Here is a 24,050-nt window from a genome sequence, read left to right as displayed (position 1 = left end):
AACGTAACCAAAGCACAATATGTAGCTGTCTGATATGATTTTAATTCTTTAGAGATGCAGTTTAGCTTAACAGCTCTACTTTAACTTACTCCTCAACTTAGGGCCGTACAATCTAAAGACATTTGTGATGAATAGTAATCAAAAGATGTCAACGCATTCTTTTCCATGAAAAAACAACAGCGTTTTTGGGGTACTTCAATTGCTTGAAACCGAACCAAACAAGGCACACACATATAAAGTCCTAAATGTATCTTGTGTGATTTTAAAGCTTCAGAGTGGCAAGTGGGCTTGATAGTGTATACTACACAATTTTGATTAAGCAGTTCCCGTAGTATGTTTGATCTAAATATACCAAACCTAGACTTTTGAAAAAGTAGTGTTGAACAGGAAGTAATTTCATTTGAATTTCACTGTTTTTTCTGGACATTTTCAAGCAATGTACTTTAACAAACTATTCCTATTGAATAAATCAGATCAACTTTAAATTTGTTCAATACAATCTAGAAAACAAAAAAGCTGGCGGTTTCATTAAACTCCATAGACGTTGTGTGGCCATCTTACATGACTTTGTAATACATCAAACTGCCATAAAATGACCACAATCTCTGAGTTAAATATGTGCAAAGAAAGATCTTTGGAGGTGTTTTTGAACTTGAAAAAATATGACTTTTTCTTTGGAGAAATCTCTAATTCTGTACAGTAAAAATACTTACAATTTAGCATCCTAGTGAGGTCCTTTACACATGGATGTTAGTCTTTGTCTGGAACTATTGGGAAATTGTTGGATTGCTGCTATTCTTCGAATCGAATTTCAACATCTTCTATTTCTTCTGTGTCACCTTTCAACTCCTTCACACAGCTATTAAAACCATTATATTATATATATTAAAATATTCAGCTCCTTCAGGACATTCCTGCAAAGACTTTACAGCTTTCTACTTCTTCTGCTTCAATGAATATAAAACACATTCATAAACGTTTTTAACATGGTTTTCCAATGGAGTTCATTCTCAAATCTAATATATATATATATATATATATATAACTTTATTTCATCTATACCAATATCCGAAGCATTTTCCTTAAGAATTAGCTTCAGAGCATTTTGGTGGAACATACCTTTAAATTGAAATGTTGCTGGACTCCATCTCCCGGAAAAAGTTATGAGATTCAAATGGCTTTGGTTCCTGCTCATATTGGCATTGTGGGAAATGAGAGAGTAGACAAGTAAATAAACAATTGAAATTGGACAACAGCAGTGGGATAGGGAAAATAAAGGAAGACGTGTGTATACTATTCAAAATAAAATTGGGGTTGTGAAGAAAAGAGGAGGAAATAGAAGAGAAGAAATTGTTATGAGCAGATTAAGGATAGGTCACAGTAATTTGAACAGCACACTTCATATTATAAGGAAGCACCCAACGGGTTTTTGTGGTTTTTGTCCGGCTGCAGAAACAATAGAGCATGTGTTAATGAATTGTAAACAATATGAAGAACACAGGAAAAAGACGATGGAAGAGTTAGGAAAAATTAGAATAAAAGGGACAGGAGTGAAGGAAATACTAGAGGGTGGGGAGAATGAACAATGTAGAGAAACTATTTTCTTAAGATGTCTGGTGAAAAGAATATGAAATAAGGATATGAGAAATAAATACGGAAGATGGCGGTAGTGCAACATAAAATGATGCAAGCTGCCGATAAACACTAAAAGAAGACTCCATCTCCCATAATGCATTCCGCGCAACGTTGGTCGATTTGCCTGTCGGCGGGAGACATTCATATTGCCGAGATGATTTTAACATTGGATTTCTGAGCTTGTTATTGTCGCTGTCTGTGGTTGAAGACAGTCGGACTACGCCTCAAAATGAGAAGAGCGGCAGAAAATCAAAGAAACACTCTGTAAGAAAATGTACTCACTTTTCATACTTTGAGTCTAAGTTGGGAGCACGTTAGCAAGCTAACACTAACGTTAGCTAAGCAGATCACTTCCTCAAACACTGTATTGCTAATATTCATTGTTATTGTGTTAGCCAGGCACTGCGTGTAACGTGTGTGTTAATGTTTACTTTGAAAGCAAACCAAGCATTAATTAAATACGTATCGGTAACTGTCATGCAGCTAAGCTTAACAATGTAAACACGCTCTTCATGTCAGTCACCTTGCTAGCGTTAGCGAACGGTTATTGTTGGTAGCATAAGCACGAGCGCACAAACAAAATGTCTTGTGTTACTTCGTGGACATGTGTTTTGCGATTGAGATACTCAGGCAGGTGACGTTACTGTTGATCATGCTTTCACGGTTAGGCAACACTAGTTAAATTAGATCTCCAAATGCGCATGTGATCGGCAGGCGTCTTCTCGCGGTGGCTGTGACGGGGTCGTTTCTGCAACACTTCTAACTTATGTATTTTTATTTGAGAACTGCATTGTTGTTGCCATAGTGACGAGACTAACTTTAATTATCTGTACGTGATCAGTTCACTTTCTCTGGCTTTCTTGCAGAATATTTCCCCCCCCGCGAGTGATACAGGTGGGTCAACACCCACTCTTATACAGCACCGTCAAGTGGTGCTGTCTCGTAAAATGGTGTAACGTTTTTATCTATATTATACTCCATTTGTTTTTAAGTCGCACTTGGTAACCGACTTAACTGAGTTATGGTGTCTAGCTCCATGGGATGATTTCGTTGTAACGTTAATCGTCATTATCAATGTTGCCTGGCGAGACAAAACGTTGCTACAAGACACCGGATTCAGTCTTAGTTGCTGATCGTGCAGCTACGAATCTGTAGACCATAGTCGAGCTTTGTTGGTGGAGAAGTTTGTTTGATCAGTGTTCAAATGAATAAGTAATAACTATGTGTATCTTTAGATCATTTTCTCCCCACAGAGATAAAGTGTCATGGCTTGCTTGCTCATAAAATCCTATTGTGGTTTTTTGTTGATTTATTGACATAAATTGTTACACTTGATGCAACTTGAGTGACAATGAACAATAACCTCATTTGCAATTGAATGCCTCTTTGATGTTTAAAAGTAAAAATAGAAAGCAGACATCTTATTTCTGTGCGCAATCACTGTGTAGACAACAAGGTGTAGCTCTTGAGACCGGTTCATTACCTTCATCTTGGAGCAGATTTCAGACTTATTGAGTTATGCATGAGCATGTAATAGTTGTCACAGCTTGTAGTGGAAAGAAGTGATGCTAAAATAATGCAACGAGAAGAACTCACTTGTGTCTAGCTCCATGACAAAGAAAATATCATCCAACTGATGGAGAAGGCACAATGAGAGCGTCTTGGGCTCTCGCTGTCTGACAAATGCTTACATGTCAACTTCTTCACACTATGGCATTTTAAGGCACCAAATATTTTGGGAGGAGTAAGATTGTAATCCAGAAATGTTTCTCTTTTGTTTTAGGGAAGGCCCTTGTATTCCAGCTCTTGACCCCATTTCACATCGTTATTCCAGGAGACTCCAATGAAACCCTCTGAGCACCTTAACGGGCTTTCTCACCCACCTCCCAGGACAATGTTGCCACTTCGTAGTCCTGGGATGTGGGACAGACTTGGTCCATCTAGGCACCCTATCCCACCACAGCAACCTCTTTCAACACGGCACTTTCTTCAACCTACGGGACCAATCCATTCTCCAGGGTTTGTCCCAAGCAGCCCATCTCACATTGGCTCCCCAGTGAATCGGCCCCACCCCCTGGCAGGTTGCAGATTGGCCCCTCTGCAGAACCAACACCATCAACCTCCGCAGTCTCTCTGCTCATCGAGGTCTGATCCTGTCAGCACGACTAACAGTGGTACTACAGCGTTTCCTCAGTTCATGAAGGATTTAAGTAACCACTCCCTGTCGTCCCACATCAGGAGAGAGCAAGGGACTGAATCCAAGGTCACTTTGTCATACTCGGGAAGTAAAAATGTAATACCACAAAGGCAAGCGTCAAGCAAGGTATTTTCTTTTACTTTACGTTAGTGAAAACAAGATTGGTTGAAACACTGTCTCGTTTATGACCTGTACTGCAGAATAGCCTTCAAGTGATTGTGAATGGTTGTGTCTTCTACCACTTACTTGGATAGGATCAATCCAGTGATGTGCGGAGTTCCATAGAGACAGTCGAGCTCCGCAGGCCCCCTATGAGCCCGTCATTTTACACCAGAGGTATTCAAGGAGTTCCCCCGCGGCCCACCTCGGACTCAGAGCGTCGGGGCCACTGGTCCTCTTCGGGCTACCAGCCTTCTCCCAGTACCCAGCCGTCTTACAGAAGTAGTGGTTCCAGTTTACCTCTTATGCACAATCTCTTATCCCATGGCCAGGTAAAAAAAATGACAAAAAAACAAATTGAAAACGAAAAGATTGAACATCTGCATATTTATTATTGATTCAACACCCGTCCCAGGTGTTCCTTGTGCTGGGACGCACATTGACGTTGTTATTGCTATCTTTTGTTTAAGATACCTGTTGCTTACAGTCACTTTTTATTTTTTTAGGAACAACATAAACAAACCCCTCCGAGTGAAAACATAATTCCAGGTAATGTTAAAGTACATATTCCACTTTCAATTTTTATTGAATTAGCTTTATTCTTAAAGTTGTGATATTTGGCCTCACTGGCATTGTCGGGAGAACAGTGGTCAGGTGCGGAGTTGTTAAATGCCATCGACCTGTATGTAATGTGAACTCACGTCACTTAGGATTAAGATTGGATGCTCTGTGGATTTTTACTTTACCGGTTTTAACGACAGTCTTCCATAACGCATTCAAATATCACTCGTTATCTTCCATGAAGGTCCTCTCTTTTTATCATATATAGATATGTTTTGCCTGCTATTCATAGTTCATACTTACTACATTACATGTACTCTTACAGGTCGCTTTATAGCTGGAAACACCAATGTGACCTTAAACTCTTTGCTAGTTACAGAAGCGGTTGTTTTCACATGCCACATATACGTTTGCACGATATAGGACATCTGAACATGTAGACAAAAAAATTATAATTTTGATTTCTTTCCAGTTGTTGATTTGAATTGCACATCTCAGAAGAGGCACAGAGATTTTCAAGACCTTGACGACAGTCCCAAGAAAATGTGTCTTTCGACTATGAATTCTGGCCAAGCACAGACACCAAAGCCAACTGTGGGCCGCTCACTGAGCGCAATGCTGACTCCGCTCTCAAAGACGCATTCGTTAGCCTTGGAACGGTCCCCCGAAACCTCAAATCGCCTTCTTTGCAGAAGACCATCTTCGGGCCAATCGCCGTGCTTGGAACTGTCATCAGCGATTAATCCCGCCCAGTCATCCTGTGCATCCACGTCACTCAAACCTTGTATAAAGAATCGGCCAATGATGGGAGTAAAGCAATCCTTTTTAAAGCACACCCAGGATGACATCTTGAAGTTAAGATCACCTTCAAAAAGTCTGGATGAAGAGAGTTTGAAGCAGTCGGTTCCCCTGGAGGACACGGGTGGTGCCCCTCGTGTTCAGCCAGGCACCAACAAGTCCGTTCATACTGACGCCAGTACCTCAGGCGTACCAGCCAACGCCGTGAGCAGAGGCGATCACACAGAGGAGAGCAGGAAACCGGGCACCAGCACTCCCAAACATTGCTCAAAAACAAGTACGGCGGAGCGAAATAAAACATCCCGACTGCGAAGGCCTGTTGCGATCCCGAACGATCTAGATGAGCTTTTCACTCCGGATCCTCTGACGTATGTTGTCAGCTCTGGCCATAAGACCCCGAAGCTGGCCGGGATCAAATCCCCCTCCTCAGAGAACAGCAGTTCGTCCAGCACTGTGAACCACTGCAGTCTTCCGACTAATGGATCCTCCTGTCGAATGACGAGTTCACACATGGCAGACACCAAAGTGTTATCCCAGTCGTCGGCTCATCACGCAAAAGCCACCGTGCCGACTGTGGCTTTAGTGCGGGTAAAACTTGAACCCTTAAAATACACATGCCCAAAAGACTCCAAAAAGAGCCCCCTCACTTCTTCAGTTAAGAAGCCGAAAGAGGACATTCTAAAATCGGACGACAAGCCCACACCTCTCCTCCCGAACCAAGGGAGACGCGGTGAGTTAGAGACCGGCCCCGCAACCTCCACGTCTCACTGCTCTCGTCTTCTACCGCTGGAGAGGCGAGCGAGTGAAGGGCGCCGGAGGCCGGCGAGCGAAGACGACCCAATCGACCTGGACCTGGACCTGGGCCTGAGCTTTGCGGTAGATATGGATCTAACCCAGAGCTCCCAAAGCAGTGAGGAGGAGCAGCTTCTCTCCTTGCAGGAGATGATGGAGCGTGTCAGCAAGCCTCCAGCCACGCCAGGGAAGTGGGCTTTCTCAGAGCCGGGCACACCCGGACATGACAGCAGCCCGTCGAAAACTGTAAGCTCGAAACCGCTCGTCGTTTGTCGAAACACAAAGTCACAAAGGTATGATCGTCTTTAAGTGTTGTTGGCCGTGTTTCCCACAGCAGCCGTTGCCAGCCACAAAGTTGGGCATTTACAAGAACAATCTCGACCAGATGCTGGAGGAAATCAACATCAATAAAAGGTAAACGCTGCAGAAAATGTCATTTCCATAACCCCTTTTTTAACTTTGGCAACTGCACAGTTCATCCTTTCCTCGTGGTTTTCATTCATCAGAGCTAAAGAGATTGAGACACAACTTCTAACTGCGTGTCAGGAGGACCTGCTGAGGATAGCTGAATATGAGGAGGCGGAGGAGAACCGGGAGGAGGGCGTCTCCAGTGAACAAAAGTAAGGCGCGCAGGAGCACACAGACTCCATGTCCCCCGCGCGGCGCGCTTTATTAATCTGCAGTATGTGTTATTTCTAGGGAATTCCTGCAGCGCTACTCTTTGATGTCCAACGCAATCAGAGAAGTACCTCCGGGAGAAGCAGTGTTCAACCTGGAGAGATTTGGCCAGATCTTTGACGAGGAGACGCTGCAGCTCAGACGCTGCACGGTCAACCCACAGGGCATGGCGCAGAAAACGCTTCTTTGGTGAGTTATGTGTGGACACTAAAGCGCAACAACCGAAGCCTGATCGCAATGAAATTTGATATTTGTAGTCGGCGGTACCTCAGCGGTGCTGCCTCTTGATCAGTCTGATAGTCCTCAGACCCATGAGCCCATCCACGTTGAGGGGAGTGGATATGCTGAAAACACGCTTTGAGTGACCTCAAAATGAAATTAGCAAAGCCGATGCATGCTTAGATGGTCAACCTTTTCTGTTTTTGACAATCATTCTGCCTTCCTTTTTGCACAAACCCTCATGGAAATATGTGACCCTAAGAATTCTTGTAATCTACATTTGATTGTTGGCACATTAGCGCTCAGTGTTGAAACCGATTTTTAAATGGGTGTTTCTTTGAGGCCACCCCTGTTTTTCTAGTTGTTTTTTGCTCTAGTCTTTCCCTCTCCACGTATGTCACCACAGGTCCAGTCCTGCCCAACTCAGGTTGCATCTAAATATCGGATTGTTCCAGGAAGCTTACGATTGTCGCTCGCCCTGTCCAACTCAGGTTACCCGTTTCCTGTTCAAGGTAGGCCCCCTCACACACGCGTATCATGTCGGTAGTCACTTTTGGCCAGATTGGTAATTCTTTTTGATCCGATCAGATGATGTCAGTCCATAGTGAGAGGCTGGTCTGTGAAAAGATACTCCAGGCTCTCTGCGACATCGCCTGCACTGCTGCTTATCAGATAGGTCAGCCCCTTTTTGCTATTTATTATTGGATTTGCTAACTCTTATTAGTACTAAAGTGACCTGTTTTTATCCTTCCGCAGTGAAAAATGAAAGCCAGCAGTTTAAAGTTTGGGTGCCCAGTTTAGCTGATGTGGCGCTGGTTCTGTTGAATATGGGAGTTTCGTTCGTTACTCTTTTCCCTTTTGAAAATCTGCAGCCTCCCTTCACCGAGGGAGATCTGCTGTAAGTTACATCCCGGCTCTTAAAATTACTCATGCATGTCCTAAGTATGTTGTTCATTTAATGTTGTTTTTTTGCATAGTGAGGACATTCATATCAAAAGTGAGAGTCCCTCCAGTAAGAAGGAACCAAAAACTTTCCCTGAACACAACATCAACAACATCTTGACGGTGAGACGGAGGAAAACGATAGAAGCACAGCTTCTCCATTCAGTTCTTCACTTCCTGTTTGTTTTTCTGGTCCGCAGTACCTGTCTTACTGCATGGGCCTCTGTCCACGAGTGTACAGCGACGACGAGCTGCTGCTGCTGCTGACCGTGGTGGGGAAGGTGGGCCTGGACTCGCGGCTCCTCCTCACGTCGAGTACCGAGCTGTACCCTCTGCAGTGCAAAATCGTCAACAACGTGAGGGACTGGGACACCATGGTCAGTTTCCGGAATGGGATTTAGTGACAATGGAAGTGCGCTGTGGTGCCACTGTAATGCTGGACATCAAATTAAACTCATTAAATGTGTAGAGCAAAATGTTTGATGCTTGTTTAAAATAAGTTTTGGTTGATGTATTTTCATATATTTACAGAATTCACAGTTTGGCCATGAAAATTAGTTTAAAAGTCAAAATCTTTTAAATCCACCGGCCCAAAAGTACCCGGTCACACATTTATTATATGATCAAAGAATTTCTTATTAAATGAGTTATCTCATATTTCTTTTAAATGTTCTCAGCTGCCACGAATCTGCATGAACCTTAGTGATCTGACAGATGACCACCACAACATGTGCCTGCTAGTTCAGCTGCTTCCTCAAAACACGCGTGGGAAGTAAGTCCTCCTCCTCTTCTGTCTGCTCATCGTCAGTTTTCACCCACAAGCCGTCTTTTCTTATTGTATTGCACGTTAAAAATAATTCACTTTTGTTTGTGCAGACAACTGCGTCGACATCTGAGCCTGTCCATGATCTCGAAGCTGTTGAACGGAACGTGCACCTACAGGCCGAAAGAAACCGAGTTTGAGGTAATCTCTTTAGAGTGTGTAACCCTGACCCATACAATTTCTTTTTAGATCTCTGCAGTTGTTCTTTACATTTATTCAAATGGGTTTCTCTTATGCCGCCATGCGCAGCTCTCTGATCTGAGGCCCTTCCTGCCCCGGATGCAGCCCTCCGCGCTACTCCGAAGCATGTTGAGTCAGAGAAATAAAGAGGAGGACGTAGCCACCTTAGACCAACAGGTGAGCATGGGCCTTAATCTTCTTGTCACATTTTGCGTGTCTAGTTTTTTTTTTTTTTTGTGTGTGAGATCCTCTTTACAGTTACAGAATGTAATCTGAGTGATGATGTGAATGCGATGACCGTGGACATTTTTCTAATTCAAGTTTCTTTCCATTGGCTCTGTCTCAGTCCTACTACCTCTGCTATAGCCTTCTGACTTTGGCAAATGAAGCGTCAAACTATCCATTCTTCCCAGCTAATCAAAAGGTAGGTCTTAAAATGCATCCCCTTTTCTGGTCTTAAGTGCTATCCATGTGTAAAGGTGGTGAAATCCATCTCCTTGTGAGAGGTGTGCTCATGTGCGTTGCCTTTTTCTTGTGACTCAGACACAGCTGCTGTCTATGTGCTCCGAGCTGGAAACGCACGTTAAGTGTGACATCAGAGAGAGTGAGAAATGTCTTTATCGGAGCAAGGTGAGTTGGATTGTGATCTAAATCCAGATGTAAGGATAACCTTTTTCTATTGTCCGACAACATTTAGAAAGCTCTTCAGCGCTTCCTGAATGCTTTTGAGTTTGTTACTATCGCAAAGGAAGTTTGCTTTGCAGTCAGATAAGAGGAAGTGTGGTTATTGTGGCTCCTCCAGAATTTGTGTGAAAGACAATGGGCAAACCGTCATGGGAAGTCTTTGGAGGTTTCCTATTAACTCTTGCATCATGCAGTCAGGGAGATTAACAATTATTTAGCAGAACACAGTAATGGCAGGACAGTGTTGGGCGCTTAGGGAACAGTCAGTGAGTTTGAGCGTCGCTGTCGGGGCTTCATGATTATGTCAGTGAGCCTCAGCGCCTCTCTCTCTAACTGCCTCAGTATCTCTTGTTTTACCCGTTTGTCATAAAGTTAATAACCAGTCTACCACCACATTGAGGTCAGTGACTGCTGCATTCCTGAAAACCGTCTTATGAAGGAAATCCTCATTGTTAAATCTGAAGTAAAAGCAGTTTGACTTCTTGAGAGGCTGCTCAACGAGGCAGCATGCAATGGCGTGTGCAACAGAGTCCCCTGCTTTGCACATGTCATTAGCTTCATGTTGCTCAATCCAGACTCACGGTTCTTATGTTGGAGTTCGGCGCCCTCGGTCTTTGTTGCAAAAGTGGGGGTTAACTGATACCGGCAGTAGACCTTATGGTCATTAAGTTAGGAATTAAACTTAAATGCAATAAGAATTAAAACGTCAAAATCCTTCAATCATTTGTACTTTTAAAATGTAGTATTTTAAAGAGAAATACTGTGATAGTTTTTAATATAGATTAATTCATTCATTCATTTTCTGATTATTTTCCCAAGTCCAAAAGTTATCAGAAAAGCTCAAAAATGCATCTTTAGACTGCTGCTATTGTTCAGACCAAAAAAACAAAGCTATTGAATTTTCTATAAAAGAAGACTAACAAAACCAACCATTATCCTCAGTCGGGGTTGGAAGAAGTGCGGTTGGGCTTCTTCTATATGATAAGGGTTGATCACATAATCAATCACGGCTGACTTGGTTTTAAGATGCTACCATTTAACCCAATCCTTAAATCTGCTCTGGGTGCTCTCTCAAAGCAGTGTGTTTGACTACGTCTTCCACCCTCCAGGTGAAGGACCTCGTGGCCAGGATCTACACCAAGTGGCAGATGCTCCTTCAGAGGACCAGGCCTCTCCATGTACAGTAGTCTTACACATACTCTCGACCCAACGTTTTATGTGCACCAGGTTTTCCTCTGACAGATCGATGCAGTGTCCCTGATTCTGTTTTCCTCCTGTAGGGCAAGTTGTATGATTATTGGCAGCCTTTGCCTGTTGATACATTGACGAGCAGCCAAGAGGAGTATGAGATGGACAACAGCGATGATGGAGAGGGGCCAGTGTTCCAGGAGGAAGAAGAGAGACCCAATGACGCCGAACAGATTTTGATCATTGACGAGGACGAGGACGAGGAAGACGATACAACGGATGACACAAACGAGACCGAGAACTACATGACGGCAGAAGAAACGTTAGGAGACGATACAAAGGAGGAAACGCATGAGACCGGGGACGACATGACGGCAGATGACATGTTTGGAGATGATAAAAAGGAGGAAACCAATGAGACCAGGGGCGACCTGACTTCAGATGACATGTTAGGAGATGATAAAAAGGAGGAAATCAATGAGACCGGGGACGACATGACTGCAGAAGACATGTTTGGCGACGATACAAAGGAGGAAAGGCATGAGACGGGGGACGACATGACTGCAGAAGACATGTTTGGAGACAATACAAAGGAGGAAACGCATGAGACGGGGGGTGACATGACTGCAGAAGACATGTTTGGAGACGATACAAAGGAGGAAACGCATGAGACGGGGGACGACATGACTGCAGAAGACATGTTTGGAGACGATACAAAGGAGGAAACGCATGAGACCGGGGCCGACATGACTTCAGATGACATGTTAGGAGATGATAAAAAGGAGGAAACGCATGAGACGGGGGGTGACATGACTGCAGAAGACATGTTTGGAGACGATACAAAGGAGGAAACGCATGAGACCCGGGCCGACATGACTTCAGATGACATGTTAGGAGATGATAAAAAGGAGGAAACGCATGAGACCGGGGACGACATGACTGCAGAAGACATGTTTGGAGACGATACAAAGGAGGAAACGTGTGAGACCAGGGACGACATGACTGCAGAAGACATGTCAGGAGACGATACAAAAGAGAAAACCAATGAGACCGGCGAGAACGACATGAGGCAAGAAGAGTTGTGCGAAGAGATGGAGCCTAAAGAACAGGAGCAAACGGAGGCTGGAGGCGAGGCACGTAGTCAGGTGGTGTCTGGAAAAGAACCTGTTTGAGACCTGAGAAGCTTCTCACTTCAACCAAGTCGCAGCATGTGACTTGGTGTCATTTTATTCATCATCGGCTCTTGGATTATTCTTAAGCCCAATTTGCACATTTCCTCTCCCCCTCCATCCTTAACCCCCCCCCCCCAAGTTTCATCTTCAGTCCAAATACTATTTGTATATTTATGAATAAAAACATTTTAGAAGAGAGCACAAAGTGAGTGTTGCTCACAAAGAAAAATCTTGTTTTTTATATATTGATAAATATTATGTGAATGACTTCTATTTGTGAATGTTTTAACTTCTTTAGTTCTGTTCTGTATGTTGCTGCTCTGAAGTGCTGTGTTTAAAAAGAGGGATTCTTTCACCTCCTTTTTGTGCTGTTGTTAATTTAGAGAATTTAAGTCATTTCTCGCTGTGTAACTGTGCTAATGGGAAGCTCATGTACCACTTTCTTCTACAAAACAGCCTCAAGTGTAAACGTGTCACACACTGTTCAAAATCTACTCCCCTATGCAACAGTTTTACTGAAAGTTAAATTCATTTTTAGAAACCAAGACGGTGATGAGATTTGCCTACAGCAGGTTTTTTCCCCCAGGTCCGTCTGGTCATAGCAGGAAAGGTACAGGAATTGACCAATGCCAGTAAGCAAGAATGGTGTGACTGAAAGCCAAGGACTTCAATGGAATACGGCCATCATTTTAATATTCACACCTGTGCTTGTCTTATTGTGACGTACTATTAAAGTAACTGTAAATAGTTTCAGCATACACATAATCTTGTTTTTGATTCACTGTTGTAATTTCACTGTTTTGTTGGATGTGTGCAATTTTTCATATTCCCCCTTTGGGAGAATTTTTGTTTTAAATTATAAATACTTTGTTTTGTTTTTTTATAGCTGTTGCCAAAAAAATAACGTTGTGGACAAAATAAAGAATATGGTCAATATTTTGCCTTACTGATATGTCCACCTACTGCGCTTATTTCCACCGCATTGAAGTATACAAAGAACAATATGTCGTTTTGTCTATCAGGCCTAAAGGTTTTTACAAAGTCTGCTGGTTGACGCTGCGCGCGGCCCCGCGACTTGAATGCAGATCAGTGCGGGGGCGCGGGCACACAACTTGGCACTACATAATGGAGGAGTGAACGAGTTAGTCACTTAAAAAAATGACTGAGTGACATGGTAGTAGGTACGCCGCCTCTGTCGGTGCCCTAGACATGAACCCAATGTTAAAATGATTCGAAACGGGTCTTTGAATGTAGAGCAGCGAGCTGTTGAAATTATCTTTGCTTCTTGGTTTGTTCCACTCCGCCCCACTTTCAATGGGTTGCTATGGCGACGGGAGTCAGGTGACTGTCTGCAGACAGAACATGGCTGATCTGTCAGAAGACCAATGAGGGAAAGGCCAAATTTAGCATAATCGAGCTTATTTCCTACGTCGTTTCTGACCACACTGGACCGTCGTAGGAAGCAGTTGACCAGAGTTATTCAAGGTAAGCCCAAAAAGCGCTCTCGTCGCGGGGAGCCGTATTACCTTACTATGTGTCGCCCTGGAGGAGCCGAAGCTACGGTTGGTGTTGGCTAGCTAACGTTAACTTTGACTTAACGATAGCTGCTAACCAAACAGACCCCGCTTTCTCTTTCACAAATCTGGAAGCTTACAAGAGGAAATGGAATCGAGACATATCTTTATTGACGCAACATGGTAACCACCCGCACATATGTAACCTTATTTTATTGCTCAAAGCTATACTGTGCTGTACCCGCCGTGTTAGCAGTAAAACTACTCTTTCTTTTAACTAACGTTACGTTGGGTAACGCTACAAGTTAACGTTAGTTAACGAGTCATGTATGATGTGGTGTTTCTGTAACGCTTTCAAACCAAAGTCAATACCTTCACCTTCGAACACAGACCTCCATGAACAGGAAACCAGGACTCGACACCGTGAATGTAACGTGTCATCAGTTCTTTCAACTTGTTCTATTGACATAAAATCTGACCCGGGATTTAATCTAGTAGGTTTTGCCATATGCTGTAATGACATGAACACGTACAAAAACATTGGGACGCCTTACTTCTTTGCCTAACGTTAGTTTATGTGAACGATGTGAGGTTTAAACCTTATTCAACCCGGAAAAAAAAGAATTTCTTCTTTTTTAGGTGCTTTGAGGCATTATTTATGTATTCCGTCCATCGAACAACCACAATCCTGTCACAGACCTTAATTGTGTTAAATATTGTACTTTGATTTTCAACTATATGAAAAACAACAAGTTTTGGACTTTTTTTTTAGATTAACTGATGCAGTATTTAGCAGTTTGCAGTGTTTTTGGAGGAACTCCATGAAGGAACCCACAACAAATTGTTCCTATATTATCCCAGTGATATCACCATCAGTACTGCAGCAGCTCCATATTACTAATTTAATGTTAAGTTTAAGATGATGTCTTAATCAATAAATAAATATCCCTACAGTTCATGGTTTGGGCTTCAGCAATACTGTTTAAATATGCAGATTATAGGTTGTTATAGCCATTTCAAGTGAAATAAATAATGAAACAAATGAAAATAAAACGGATATTCAAGCCATGTTGTTGCAAAAGACTTTGAAGCCCTTCTGAATGTTTTATTGATTGATTGATCTGATTGCAGATGAGTGGGTTGCCAGAAGGATTAGCAAATGGCCCAAGCACAAGTGAAGCCCTAGGGAAAGATGCTCAGATTTGGGAAAGACCCTGGACTCTTGAAGAGATGCGGCAGAGCAGTGCCGACTGGTCCCTGGCAGCTGACTCAGGAGTAAGTCGGAAACATTCTTCCCTACATATGCGCCATGTAATTCCTCATCATCTATTCTCAAATTGACTGAAAAACCCTGCAGAAAGCTGCATAGAGGATTATATTCTGAAAGTGTGTAAAACCGTCTTCATGTGGTTCTTCTTTTTCTCCTTCTCAGCTCTTCCTGTTCCTGCAAGACTTCTCCCAGAGAATGCTGTCGAAGACACATGACATTGAAAAGCAGTTGGACAGTCTGATCCGTGACACCAAAGCCACAGATAGCTGCTTGCACTCTGTCTTTAATGACTTCCTCATGCTTTCCAATACACAGTTTATTGAAAATGTAATTTACCCCTCTTCTTCTTTTTCAGTTTTGCTTGTTTTACTATAACTGCGACAATTCTCTCTATTTGAAAATTTAGCAGATTTCACAATGTAATCTATCTGGTAATAGAACAAACGTTTTCACTTTGTGTCCTGTAGAGAGTGTACGATGAAGAGGTTGAAGACACTATTCCCAAGACTGATGCTTTGGAGAATCAGCCCGAGCAGGTTTAAATGAATCTTCCTTGCTTGTCTTAATATTTGACTGCATGAAGTATTGTTATTTCAGTATGTAGCACCATTATACACAAGTCTTGCATCGCCCTGTGAAAGTCCTTTTTTCCCCTCAAAAGGTAAAGACTCGAGAGCAGAAAGAAGCCGAGTTGATCCCTAAGATGCAGGAAGCAGTAAGCCACGGTCTGAGGGTGCTGGAGTCGGCCTTTGAGCATCTTGACATCAAAGCGGGAAACTCTGATTCAGAGGACGAGGAGGTCACAGACCGAGGGGATGCCATTCTGGAGCCCAAGGTGTGTTGTGATTCTTGAAGCAGTGCGATCACTGCAGTAATGCATGTGATAATGCACCTTTACATGTATGTTATTTATATTGTGTCTGTTTTGCCTTTGTCGTTTAGGATCTTTATGTGGATAGACCACTTCCATATCTGATTGGTTCCCAGGCCTTCATGGAACAAGAGGAGGTTGGACTTGGGGACCTCTCCAGTGATGGTAAAATTCTTATGACAGATTCTTCAGGCACTCTTATATTATACTGTTTACTTTACCTCATGCATTTGTATGATTCTCTTTCTAGAAATGTCAGTTGACAGTGACAGAGACAGTGTAATTGAGAGCGAAGATGGCAAAGAATCAGTTGTAAGACCTTTTCTTTCAAAGTGTTTTTCAAGGTTACTATTTTCACATATTGCACCATCAAAGGAAACTTCAATATATGCATTTATTTACTCAACAGCATTCAGATGATGACTTTAATCAGGAGGAAGACGAAGGTCACAAAAGTATTCGGAAGGTACGGTTGACTGACTGCCTGCCAAAACACATCATAGATTATATTCAAGATGAATAACATAATCATTTGGGATTCTCTTCCTACACTCCCTTAGAAGTCATCCATGTTGAGTTATGAGGAAGATGATGATGAAGAGGATGAGGATTCTGACATATTTGCAGAATCAGACAGGGATGATGATGATGATGATGACGACAATGACAACACAAAGGTTTGCTTGGTTTGACTTTGCTTGAATACTGACGAGATATGATTCGTTATTTCGGTCTGAAATGATTCGTTTGATTCATATGTTCAGTTTATTGTTTTTTGGTGTTACATCATATTCAGAACACTGGCACGTCGTCGTTTGCTGATGAGCTCGCAGCGCGGATCAAAGGGGAACCAGTTAGCAAACCAGAGGGAGATCGCACGTGTAAGTCACACTCAATATCAACCAACTGGCACTACATCATCTCTCCTTTTGTTACTTCCACTTTTCCACATTTATTTTGAGGAAAACAGAGTGTCAAAGTCTGTATTTGAGTTATTAAGTAATTTCATGTTTGCATGTGCATGCTCACGGTGTTGTGTATCTACCATGTCATGTCTTTAAAGCATTGTCATCTAAGAAGAAAAGTAAAAGCAGGAAAGAACCAAAGCGTGCAAAGCCACAGGGTAGGACTTTCATTCATCATCAGGACAATGATTTCTGCATTCGTTATTTGTTCGTTATGTGTTATTGTTCTCAGTGTGTTCCTCAATACTGTTTGTGTACTTTTGTAACAGCAGCTGACGAGGACAGTGACGACATGTTTAAGCCCCCGAAGATGGATGATGATGATTTCTCCCCATTTGGAGGGAAAAGTGGCCTCTTCAGTGGTGGGAAAGGCCTATTTGACGACGATGAGGAGGTATATTAAACTTGATGATTTTCCGAGCTCACACCTATTCATTCCCATTTACTAAATTTAATATATGCTGTATTGTGTTGTGTCATTCAGGGTGATCTTTTCTCTGAGGCTCCAAAACCTCCTACGTCCGAAGACAAAAAGGTGCTGAATGAAAGCATGAGAAGCACATCTCAAACTCCAGGTAAGTCCGTAGTTATTCAAGACAAAGACTTGTGCATAAGATCTGTACAAACCTGTACAAACAAAAACTGGCCTTGCAGATTAACACAGACTTTTTCTTTTCCATTCTAGAATCTGACAAATCTGGAAAGAAGATTCCTGCAGGTGGCATTTCAATATTCCCAGGTAGAAGCATTAACTCGTATGACTGTCGAAATCAAGCTTTAGTCGGCTCTTTTGCGTTTAACCGCCTCCTTCTTTCTCCACAGACGACAGCCTGTTCCGTTCAGGGGTCGACTCTGACTCACTGAAGAGCAAGGAGAACGGGACTCGAGTTCCCAAGACCAATGCTGCCTCTACTCCGGCTCCTGCGGGGGCTGCTTTTGGTGAAGGAGCAGGTGGGCTGTTTGATGATGAGGACGAGGAGGATGACTTCTTCAGCGGTAAAAGCCTGATAAAGTCTGACTCCGGTAAGTGTGCGAGAGAGTTGTCCCGTCGGTGCTGTCGTCCGCGCTCTGGTGGGATTCTCACTCTCCTCCTCCTCTCGTTCAGCTGGCCACAGGACACCCAAGAAAGCTATTGATCTTTTCGATGACGACGATGACGATCGTGACATATTCGGTGAGAAGTACGTTGCTGTGACGCCGGCACAGAGCAAGAAGGAGTTAGTGGAGGAGCAGGTTAAACCACCTGAGAAAAAGGTAAAGATCAACATTCAAGTGTCTCCTTGTGGTTGAACATGACATAATTATAGTTAAATGAATCACACATGGTTTGGTGGATCTAAATGATGTTTTTGGGGCAAGTTAAAGAGTTCCTATTGTCATTGTTATGTTTAGCTGCCAGCAGGCGCCATCTCGATGTTTGGACCCGGGACTCAAAGCTTGCTCAATGAAGGCCTCAAGAAATGTCCGCCGACTAGCAGCAAAGCATCTGAGAAGTCTATGGAGGTGAGAATACTGTTTACCAATATACTCTGGTGCTTTCACAACCAATATGCCAGCTTATTTTATGGATAAAACATATTTTCACTGCCTTGATACACCACCAACTGGTTGTGGCCTACCTTGTATTTTCATTTTCACCAGTTTTAGTTCTTCAGGACGTTCACATTTTGTTTCAAGGTCCTGTCTACATTGACTCACAAGGTAATTTATCAGGCATGGGTGCCATTAAATGAACAGTGCTAGTTGAGGTCAGTTTATTGATGTTTGCACTGAGTGCCATAGTCCAGTGCAGTCTGAGAAAAGGCAGCATTTGATTTAGTTTTAGTAAACGTTTACTCTTGTTGATATAGTTCAGTCCTCGTTATTCCGTGTTTCTTTCAAGACTAAACCTTGTCTTTTTAAGAAAGAACGTTATGATTTAGAAAACTATGCATAGTAAATGTTCATCTTCATGTTATGCACATAAGAATGGAGTGGCTGCAGACCATGCTAAGGCTACTGTGAAGCAGACCCAGAAGCCTCAGATGAGAGGCCTCTTCTCAGATGATGAAGACGCACAGGTACGACTTTCACCATAATCCTGCTTTATTTCACTAGAAAAAATGCGATAACAGAAGTAATCCATTTAATTGCACTATATGTGTATCTGCCGTGCTTAGGGATCTCCCATTAAGAGCCAGTCTAAGCCTGAGCCTACAAGCCAGGGCCAAACCAGCAAGGCCCCTTTGTCATTATTTGATGACGAGGAAGAAGAGGTGAGAATAATAAACTGATTACTCCCACACTTGGGCAAAACTTAATTAGCTTGTGCTTTTGAGTGTTTTACAATAATTTGGTTCTTCACACCTCGCAGGACCTGTTTGCATCTGCAGCAAAATCCAAAGCAAAACCTCATCAGACAAAAGCTTCCACACCGCAACCCAGTAGAGCTGTGTCCAGCTCCCTCTTCAGTGATGATGAGGTACAGGGTTACACAAGCTCCTATCTACTGCTGCACACCAGTATGTAACTGTGCCTATAATGTGGTACATCATTATTCTTGAACATTTGAATGACAGGACCAGTGGGTGAGTCCTTTAAATAGTGCGGGGAAGCCAGAAGTAAAGGCAGGAGGGATGAGGACCAGCGTCAGCGCTCCCTCTGGTCTCACCGCTGCCAAAATCTCTCACAAAAGCAGCCTCTTTGATCATGACGACGAGGACGACCTGTTTTCTCCAACGACAGGGTCAAGGTATGATACACTTGTCAGGATGATCGGTGCAGAAGCAAACCGGCTCACTTTTACATTTGTATTAAAATCCCTTCAGCCCCAGTTTGAGTATTGCTCAGAATCCTTACCCGTCCTCTCATTGTGTCGCTCATCACACAGCCAGCGGAAACCTCAGAGAGTCGCTCTGTTGTTTGAAGATGAGGGTGACGACGATGCAGATACGGGATCCCTTTCTGGCATCAAACCGGCACTCCACACAAACACTGCAGCCTCAGCGGCTATAGTGAGTGCGCTCACCTTTTTGTTTTTGGAATTAACAAAATAATGGAAAGGCTTTAGAAAGTTTGTAAATGGTATAAGGGCTGATTCACTAGAGCACCAATAAGATCCTTCAATTAAACTGAAACTGGGATTGAATTAACATCCAGTGCCTGTATTCTTCAGACACCGTCCGCGGCGTCTCAGTCGTCCTCCCTGTTGGAGGAGTCAGGGGAGGTTGTTGTTTCTAAGACAGCAGCCCAGCAAAAGCCTTCGCAGCAGAAGACCCCTGAGCCGCTCCCATCGGCGCCCTCGTCAGAGATCGGCGAAAGTAAAAAGAAGCCTGCCGGCGCCGTGAGTCTTTTCGGAGGCATTGACGTTCTGGCCATCAGGCAGACAAAGACTCCGTTGGATGATGTTGAGAACCGTGGCGGCCCCCTTTCTAAAGACTGCCTACCACTCAATGTCAAGAAGGACGAGAAAGTCAAAACCAATCCCGTTAGTCTGTTCGATGATGAAGAGGAAGATGAATCCGATTGGAATGAGCCCATATTCTCACCCAGTAAACCCGCATCGAGCAACACTCAAAAGGTTTGTCTGATTTATACGTTGAAGGTGAGAACAGCACGAACAAATGTTTTTTGCTGCCTTGGTGTGCGTTGTGTCTGCGGTGAAGGTGTTAAACGTGTCTTTTATTTTTTTTTTAGCTCACAGAGGATCGGCCACAGACGACCAGCACAGGTGTGTTCCAGGATGAGGAGCTGCTATTCAGTCAGACGGAGCAGAAGGACAACGACCCAGATGTTGATCTGTTTGCCCCTTCGGGGAAAGCTGAGGTGAGGCTGGTAGATATTCGTATTTGTTTGTAATGCTTGCAGTGGCGTTAGAATTCTAACTTGCATTTTGTGCACAAAGACCAGAAGCAGATGACTTTTGCACGATGCTAACGATACATGACTGTTTACTTTTCAGAGCTCAAAGCTCAGCTCCAAGAAGCCAGCGACAACAAGTCTGTTCGCAGAGGATGATGAGGACGACCTGTTCAGCTCCGTCAAGACAAAGGCTCCTGCTCCGGTACCAATTTGATTTGTTTGTCGCAATTCAAATTATGCCAGATTCCTGATTCCCTAGCGTTGCACATTACACCAGCTGCATGAATTGCCATCGAACTGAGCCTCACAATTGACATGATCGGCAGGACTTTCAATTCTATTTCATGTTTGTTGTCAGAAAGTAGCGAAGAAGCCCAGTAGACCTGATGACCGAGCGCCACTAGCAAGTCCTGAAGCCGTAACCGAGATTCAGGTGAATACTCGTATAATGCACTATTTAGTTTTCTTTGAGCGATAAAAACATTTACTTATTTGTCAATCTCGTTTTAATATACAGAAAAATACTTAACATAAGTTTATTTTTTGCTTATGTCACATGTTGTTTTTCTTTTAAAACACTTTTTTTAATGAAAATCAAGAAATGCCTTCAATGAATTCAATTCTAAAACTGCTGTAATCTCACCACACAGAAACCTGCACCAAACCCTGTAAAACCTAAAGATTCCTCATCCCGGATTGGGAAACTTCAAGTAATACTTTTTATTGAATCAAAAAGCTCCATCCCTAACATTTCACTTTGATTCCTTATGTGATTCCTTGATTCTCTTACACAATTTCACATTGATGGTGAAAGTTTGGCTATGATTCACCTGCATGACTACCAAAGTGAAGATAATTATCGTTTTTAGATTTTTAGCTGTTTTGCACTTTCTTCCAGTCCTTATATCTTTCTTTTCACCTTGCACTAGCCTCATTGACATCCACAGTCCTGTTTTTTTTTCATTTTTCTTGTTCTTCAAACCAATGCGTCAACTGAAAAGAGAGCAGTTGTAAATGTGTAGTTAGATGGGAACATCTGCCTAAATAGTCTTTGGTTACTGTTACATTCTGTCTCTTTCCCCATAACAAATTATTGTTTTGATGTGCCTGATCTCGTCATTCAGGCCAATCTGATGATCAACCCTGCCGCGTTGCTCCCTGGTGCTTTCCCCGGTACGTCAGCAAGTGTGCTCCCTGCCATGGATGCTAGTTCCCCCTCTGAGCTTTCCAACTCCAGCCTGAGCTCCAGCCCTGCCACAACTCCTACAGGAGCCCAAATGGACCGCGAGGGAGGGTTGAATTTCAACAACCCGGTTCAGGTTACAACGCTGCAGAGCGCCCACAAGGTCGGTTTTTAATCCCTTGAGGAAGAACTCTTTTAGTTGCTTTTTGTTCCCTTGGATGTTGATATTTCAAGCTCAAATCTTCTGTCACGCAGAGTCGTGCCAAAGGTTCTGTTCAAAGGAGACCCCAGTCCAGAGCTGCGAGGCAGCAAGCAGCCCAAAGAGCTTTACTTGATAAAGGAGTGGCCGAGGGTGGAAATGTTCCTGGGCCCAATCCGAGTCTGTCTGCCCCGGCCTTCCCTCCGCCGGAAAAATCCAGCCAGACAAGAGCCGGTCCGATATCACCGAGCTTGGCTGAACCCGCTCGCCCGCCCGCCTCATCGCCTTCTCAGTCATCCCTCTCCGAAGTCTCCTCCACGGCGCCTGTACCGAAGTCCACACACAGCGGAAAGAAAGACAGCAGCGGTACCAAAGTGCTTCCGTCTGCTGCTGAGGAGGACATCTTTGCCTCCGACGGTCTGTTTGGGGCCACATCAGTCACTAGCACACCCTCCGCCAAGACGGCACAACCTCAGGCCAGCGGGGGGCTGGGAGTGAAGACGGACGGAGACAAAGGTAGTCTCCCATCCATTTTTGATGCCAACACGGGTGACCTTTTCCAAAAGGTCAAACCGAGGTCAGCAACAAAAAAAAACACGGCCACACCCTTTATGGAGGAAGAGGATGACGATGAGGACATCTTTGGAGTGAGCAACAGCTCCACTCACACCTCCACGAGTAGTAAAGGAATCAAAAGCAGCAGTAGTTTTACAAAGCAGGACATCTTCCAGGTATCTTTTATCCTTGGTAATACTGTCATGGTTTTCTTTGCCATAATACGTGGATCCGGAATCTGAAATAATGTTTGAAATATGTTTCATGTCTTTCATATTTTCCGAATTGCTGTTCTCAGGATGAAGTTTCCACGGTGCCTAAAGTTCTCAACAAGCACAAAGAGAAGACCCTTGATGCCAGCTTGTTCGATGACAACATAGACATTTTCGCTGATCTGACGGACACTTTTATACCAAAACAGAAGTCCAAGACAAAAGTAGAGACCAAGTCAATATTTGATGATGACATGGGTAAGCATGCATGCATTTATGTTTTTTTAAAGCAATTTTGTTCTATTTCTTTCTAAATCTAAATCTGTGTTGTTAACCGGATGTTTTGTTTATGTCTTTGTTCTTTAAAGATGACATCTTTTCAGCGAGCACAGTAAAACCAGTCATGAAGGCTGCCCAAAAATCACAGAAAGCCCCACGCCCTCAGGAGACCAGTACGGCTGTGGATTCAAGCAACACATTTGATGATCCACTTAATGCTCTCGGTGGGAACTGAACTGTTGTTTCTGATTCACAAGATTTGTACAATTATGGATTGATTTCAGTTGCCATTTGGGTTGCTGTAAGATTGGAGATCGGATACACTGTTGATAGAGTATTTATTCATTTCAAATCTTATAAATACTGGGGCTTATTTTTGCCAGATATAGATTTTCAAATGCAAATTATTACAGCATCTTCTGACAGCACTTCCAAAATCATCTCAGTTCAGATCATATAATGTACTGTTCATCTTTAATACATATTAGCACTTTATCAGCAAAAGCTATCATATGCTTTGCCTCAAAGCCTGTAGAAATTAACCGTAATTTGTTTTGAAATGTCTATCATTTAGCTTTTCCATGTTGAGATTGTTTTTGGATTTGCACCATATAGTTATAAGAAATGAATGTTTTCTTATTGTGTTAGGAATTTGACTGTTTCTATTAAAAAGAAATTCACCAATTTCTTAACTGTAGCTGTGATGAAAAAGGAAATTGATTTTTAATAACTAAACTATTTTATATCTGAAATAAGTGTGATTATTTCTAAGTCCGTTGTCTTCATGTGTGTTGTTTCTTTCTGGATTTCAAATATTGTTGAGTGTGTGATTGGGGAAAGGAGCCCACTCTCGATCAAGTTGAACATTATATATAACTTTTACACCATTTCTGTATTTTTGGATGATTGAGTTTGAGGTCTATATTAAAAAAGCAACAATGAGTTTATAAGCATTTAAAGGGACGGAGAAAGACAATCATTCCCTGCCAAATATGTATTATCCGATGTACAGCGAGTCGTTCGAATTGTGTTTGTTTTAGACCGTGGTATTTACCAGCTATAGTGACTACATTCGTGGAAATTTTTATTATGTTTCATTCCAGGTTCAAGAGGATGTCAATGTGTCCGCCTTTC

General features: G+C 42.9%; 2 protein-coding genes across 8 annotated transcripts; both read left to right on the top strand.

Annotated features, from left to right (window-relative positions):
• The first annotated feature begins 1,747 nt into the window (after window positions 1–1,747).
• slf2 (SMC5-SMC6 complex localization factor 2) lies at window positions 1,748–12,978 on the top strand. Of its 4 annotated transcripts, none has more exons than XM_037466037.2 (21): window positions 1,748–1,899; window positions 3,419–3,780; window positions 3,874–3,958; window positions 4,087–4,323; window positions 4,498–4,540; window positions 5,025–6,388; window positions 6,477–6,556; window positions 6,649–6,762; window positions 6,842–7,009; window positions 7,446–7,551; window positions 7,628–7,715; window positions 7,796–7,937; window positions 8,017–8,104; window positions 8,182–8,358; window positions 8,659–8,753; window positions 8,858–8,945; window positions 9,054–9,161; window positions 9,331–9,408; window positions 9,528–9,614; window positions 10,778–10,846; window positions 10,949–12,978. In XM_037466037.2, the coding sequence occupies exons 2-21, from the start codon at window positions 3,479–3,481 to the stop codon at window positions 12,026–12,028; spliced, it is 4,599 nt and encodes a 1,532-aa protein (XP_037321934.2). In that variant the 5' UTR covers window positions 1,748–1,899; window positions 3,419–3,478; the 3' UTR covers window positions 12,029–12,978. The 4 variants fall into 4 exon arrangements, with proteins under 4 accessions (XP_037321934.2, XP_037321932.2, XP_037321933.2 ...); XM_037466035.2 differs by adding an exon at window positions 2,502–2,529 and having other exon boundaries at window positions 3,419–3,958; XM_037466036.2 differs by having other exon boundaries at window positions 3,419–3,958; window positions 6,480–6,556.
• Window positions 12,979–13,232: 254 nt separating this feature from the next.
• washc2c (WASH complex subunit 2C) lies at window positions 13,233–23,870 on the top strand. 4 transcript variants are annotated; one of them, XM_062566419.1, is made up of 31 exons: window positions 13,234–13,513; window positions 14,674–14,817; window positions 14,975–15,139; window positions 15,280–15,348; window positions 15,474–15,647; window positions 15,755–15,848; window positions 15,934–15,995; window positions 16,093–16,149; window positions 16,244–16,360; window positions 16,480–16,564; window positions 16,747–16,806; window positions 16,921–17,042; window positions 17,133–17,223; window positions 17,334–17,387; window positions 17,471–17,671; window positions 17,754–17,902; window positions 18,041–18,151; window positions 18,616–18,708; window positions 18,808–18,903; window positions 19,002–19,109; window positions 19,207–19,379; window positions 19,518–19,641; window positions 19,803–20,207; window positions 20,324–20,452; window positions 20,589–20,690; window positions 20,847–20,921; window positions 21,139–21,198; window positions 21,613–21,834; window positions 21,927–22,601; window positions 22,724–22,895; window positions 23,006–23,870. In XM_062566419.1, exons 2-31 carry the CDS (start codon window positions 14,674–14,676, stop codon window positions 23,149–23,151), a joined length of 4,335 nt encoding a protein of 1,444 aa, XP_062422403.1. In that variant the 5' UTR covers window positions 13,234–13,513; the 3' UTR covers window positions 23,152–23,870. The 4 variants fall into 4 exon arrangements, with proteins under 4 accessions (XP_062422405.1, XP_062422403.1, XP_062422404.1 ...); XM_037465234.2 differs by having other exon boundaries at window positions 13,236–13,513; window positions 16,918–17,042; window positions 23,006–23,869; XM_062566421.1 differs by lacking the exon at window positions 16,747–16,806 and having other exon boundaries at window positions 13,233–13,513; window positions 16,918–17,042.
• Window positions 23,871–24,050: the final 180 nt, after the last annotated feature.

This window comes from Pungitius pungitius, chromosome 13 (assembly GCF_949316345.1).
Source record: "Pungitius pungitius chromosome 13, fPunPun2.1, whole genome shotgun sequence".
Classification (NCBI taxonomy): Eukaryota; Metazoa; Chordata; class Actinopteri; order Perciformes; family Gasterosteidae; genus Pungitius; species Pungitius pungitius.
The sequence above is the reverse complement of the archived record's forward strand: the minus strand, read 5'-3'. Positions and strand labels throughout refer to the sequence as shown.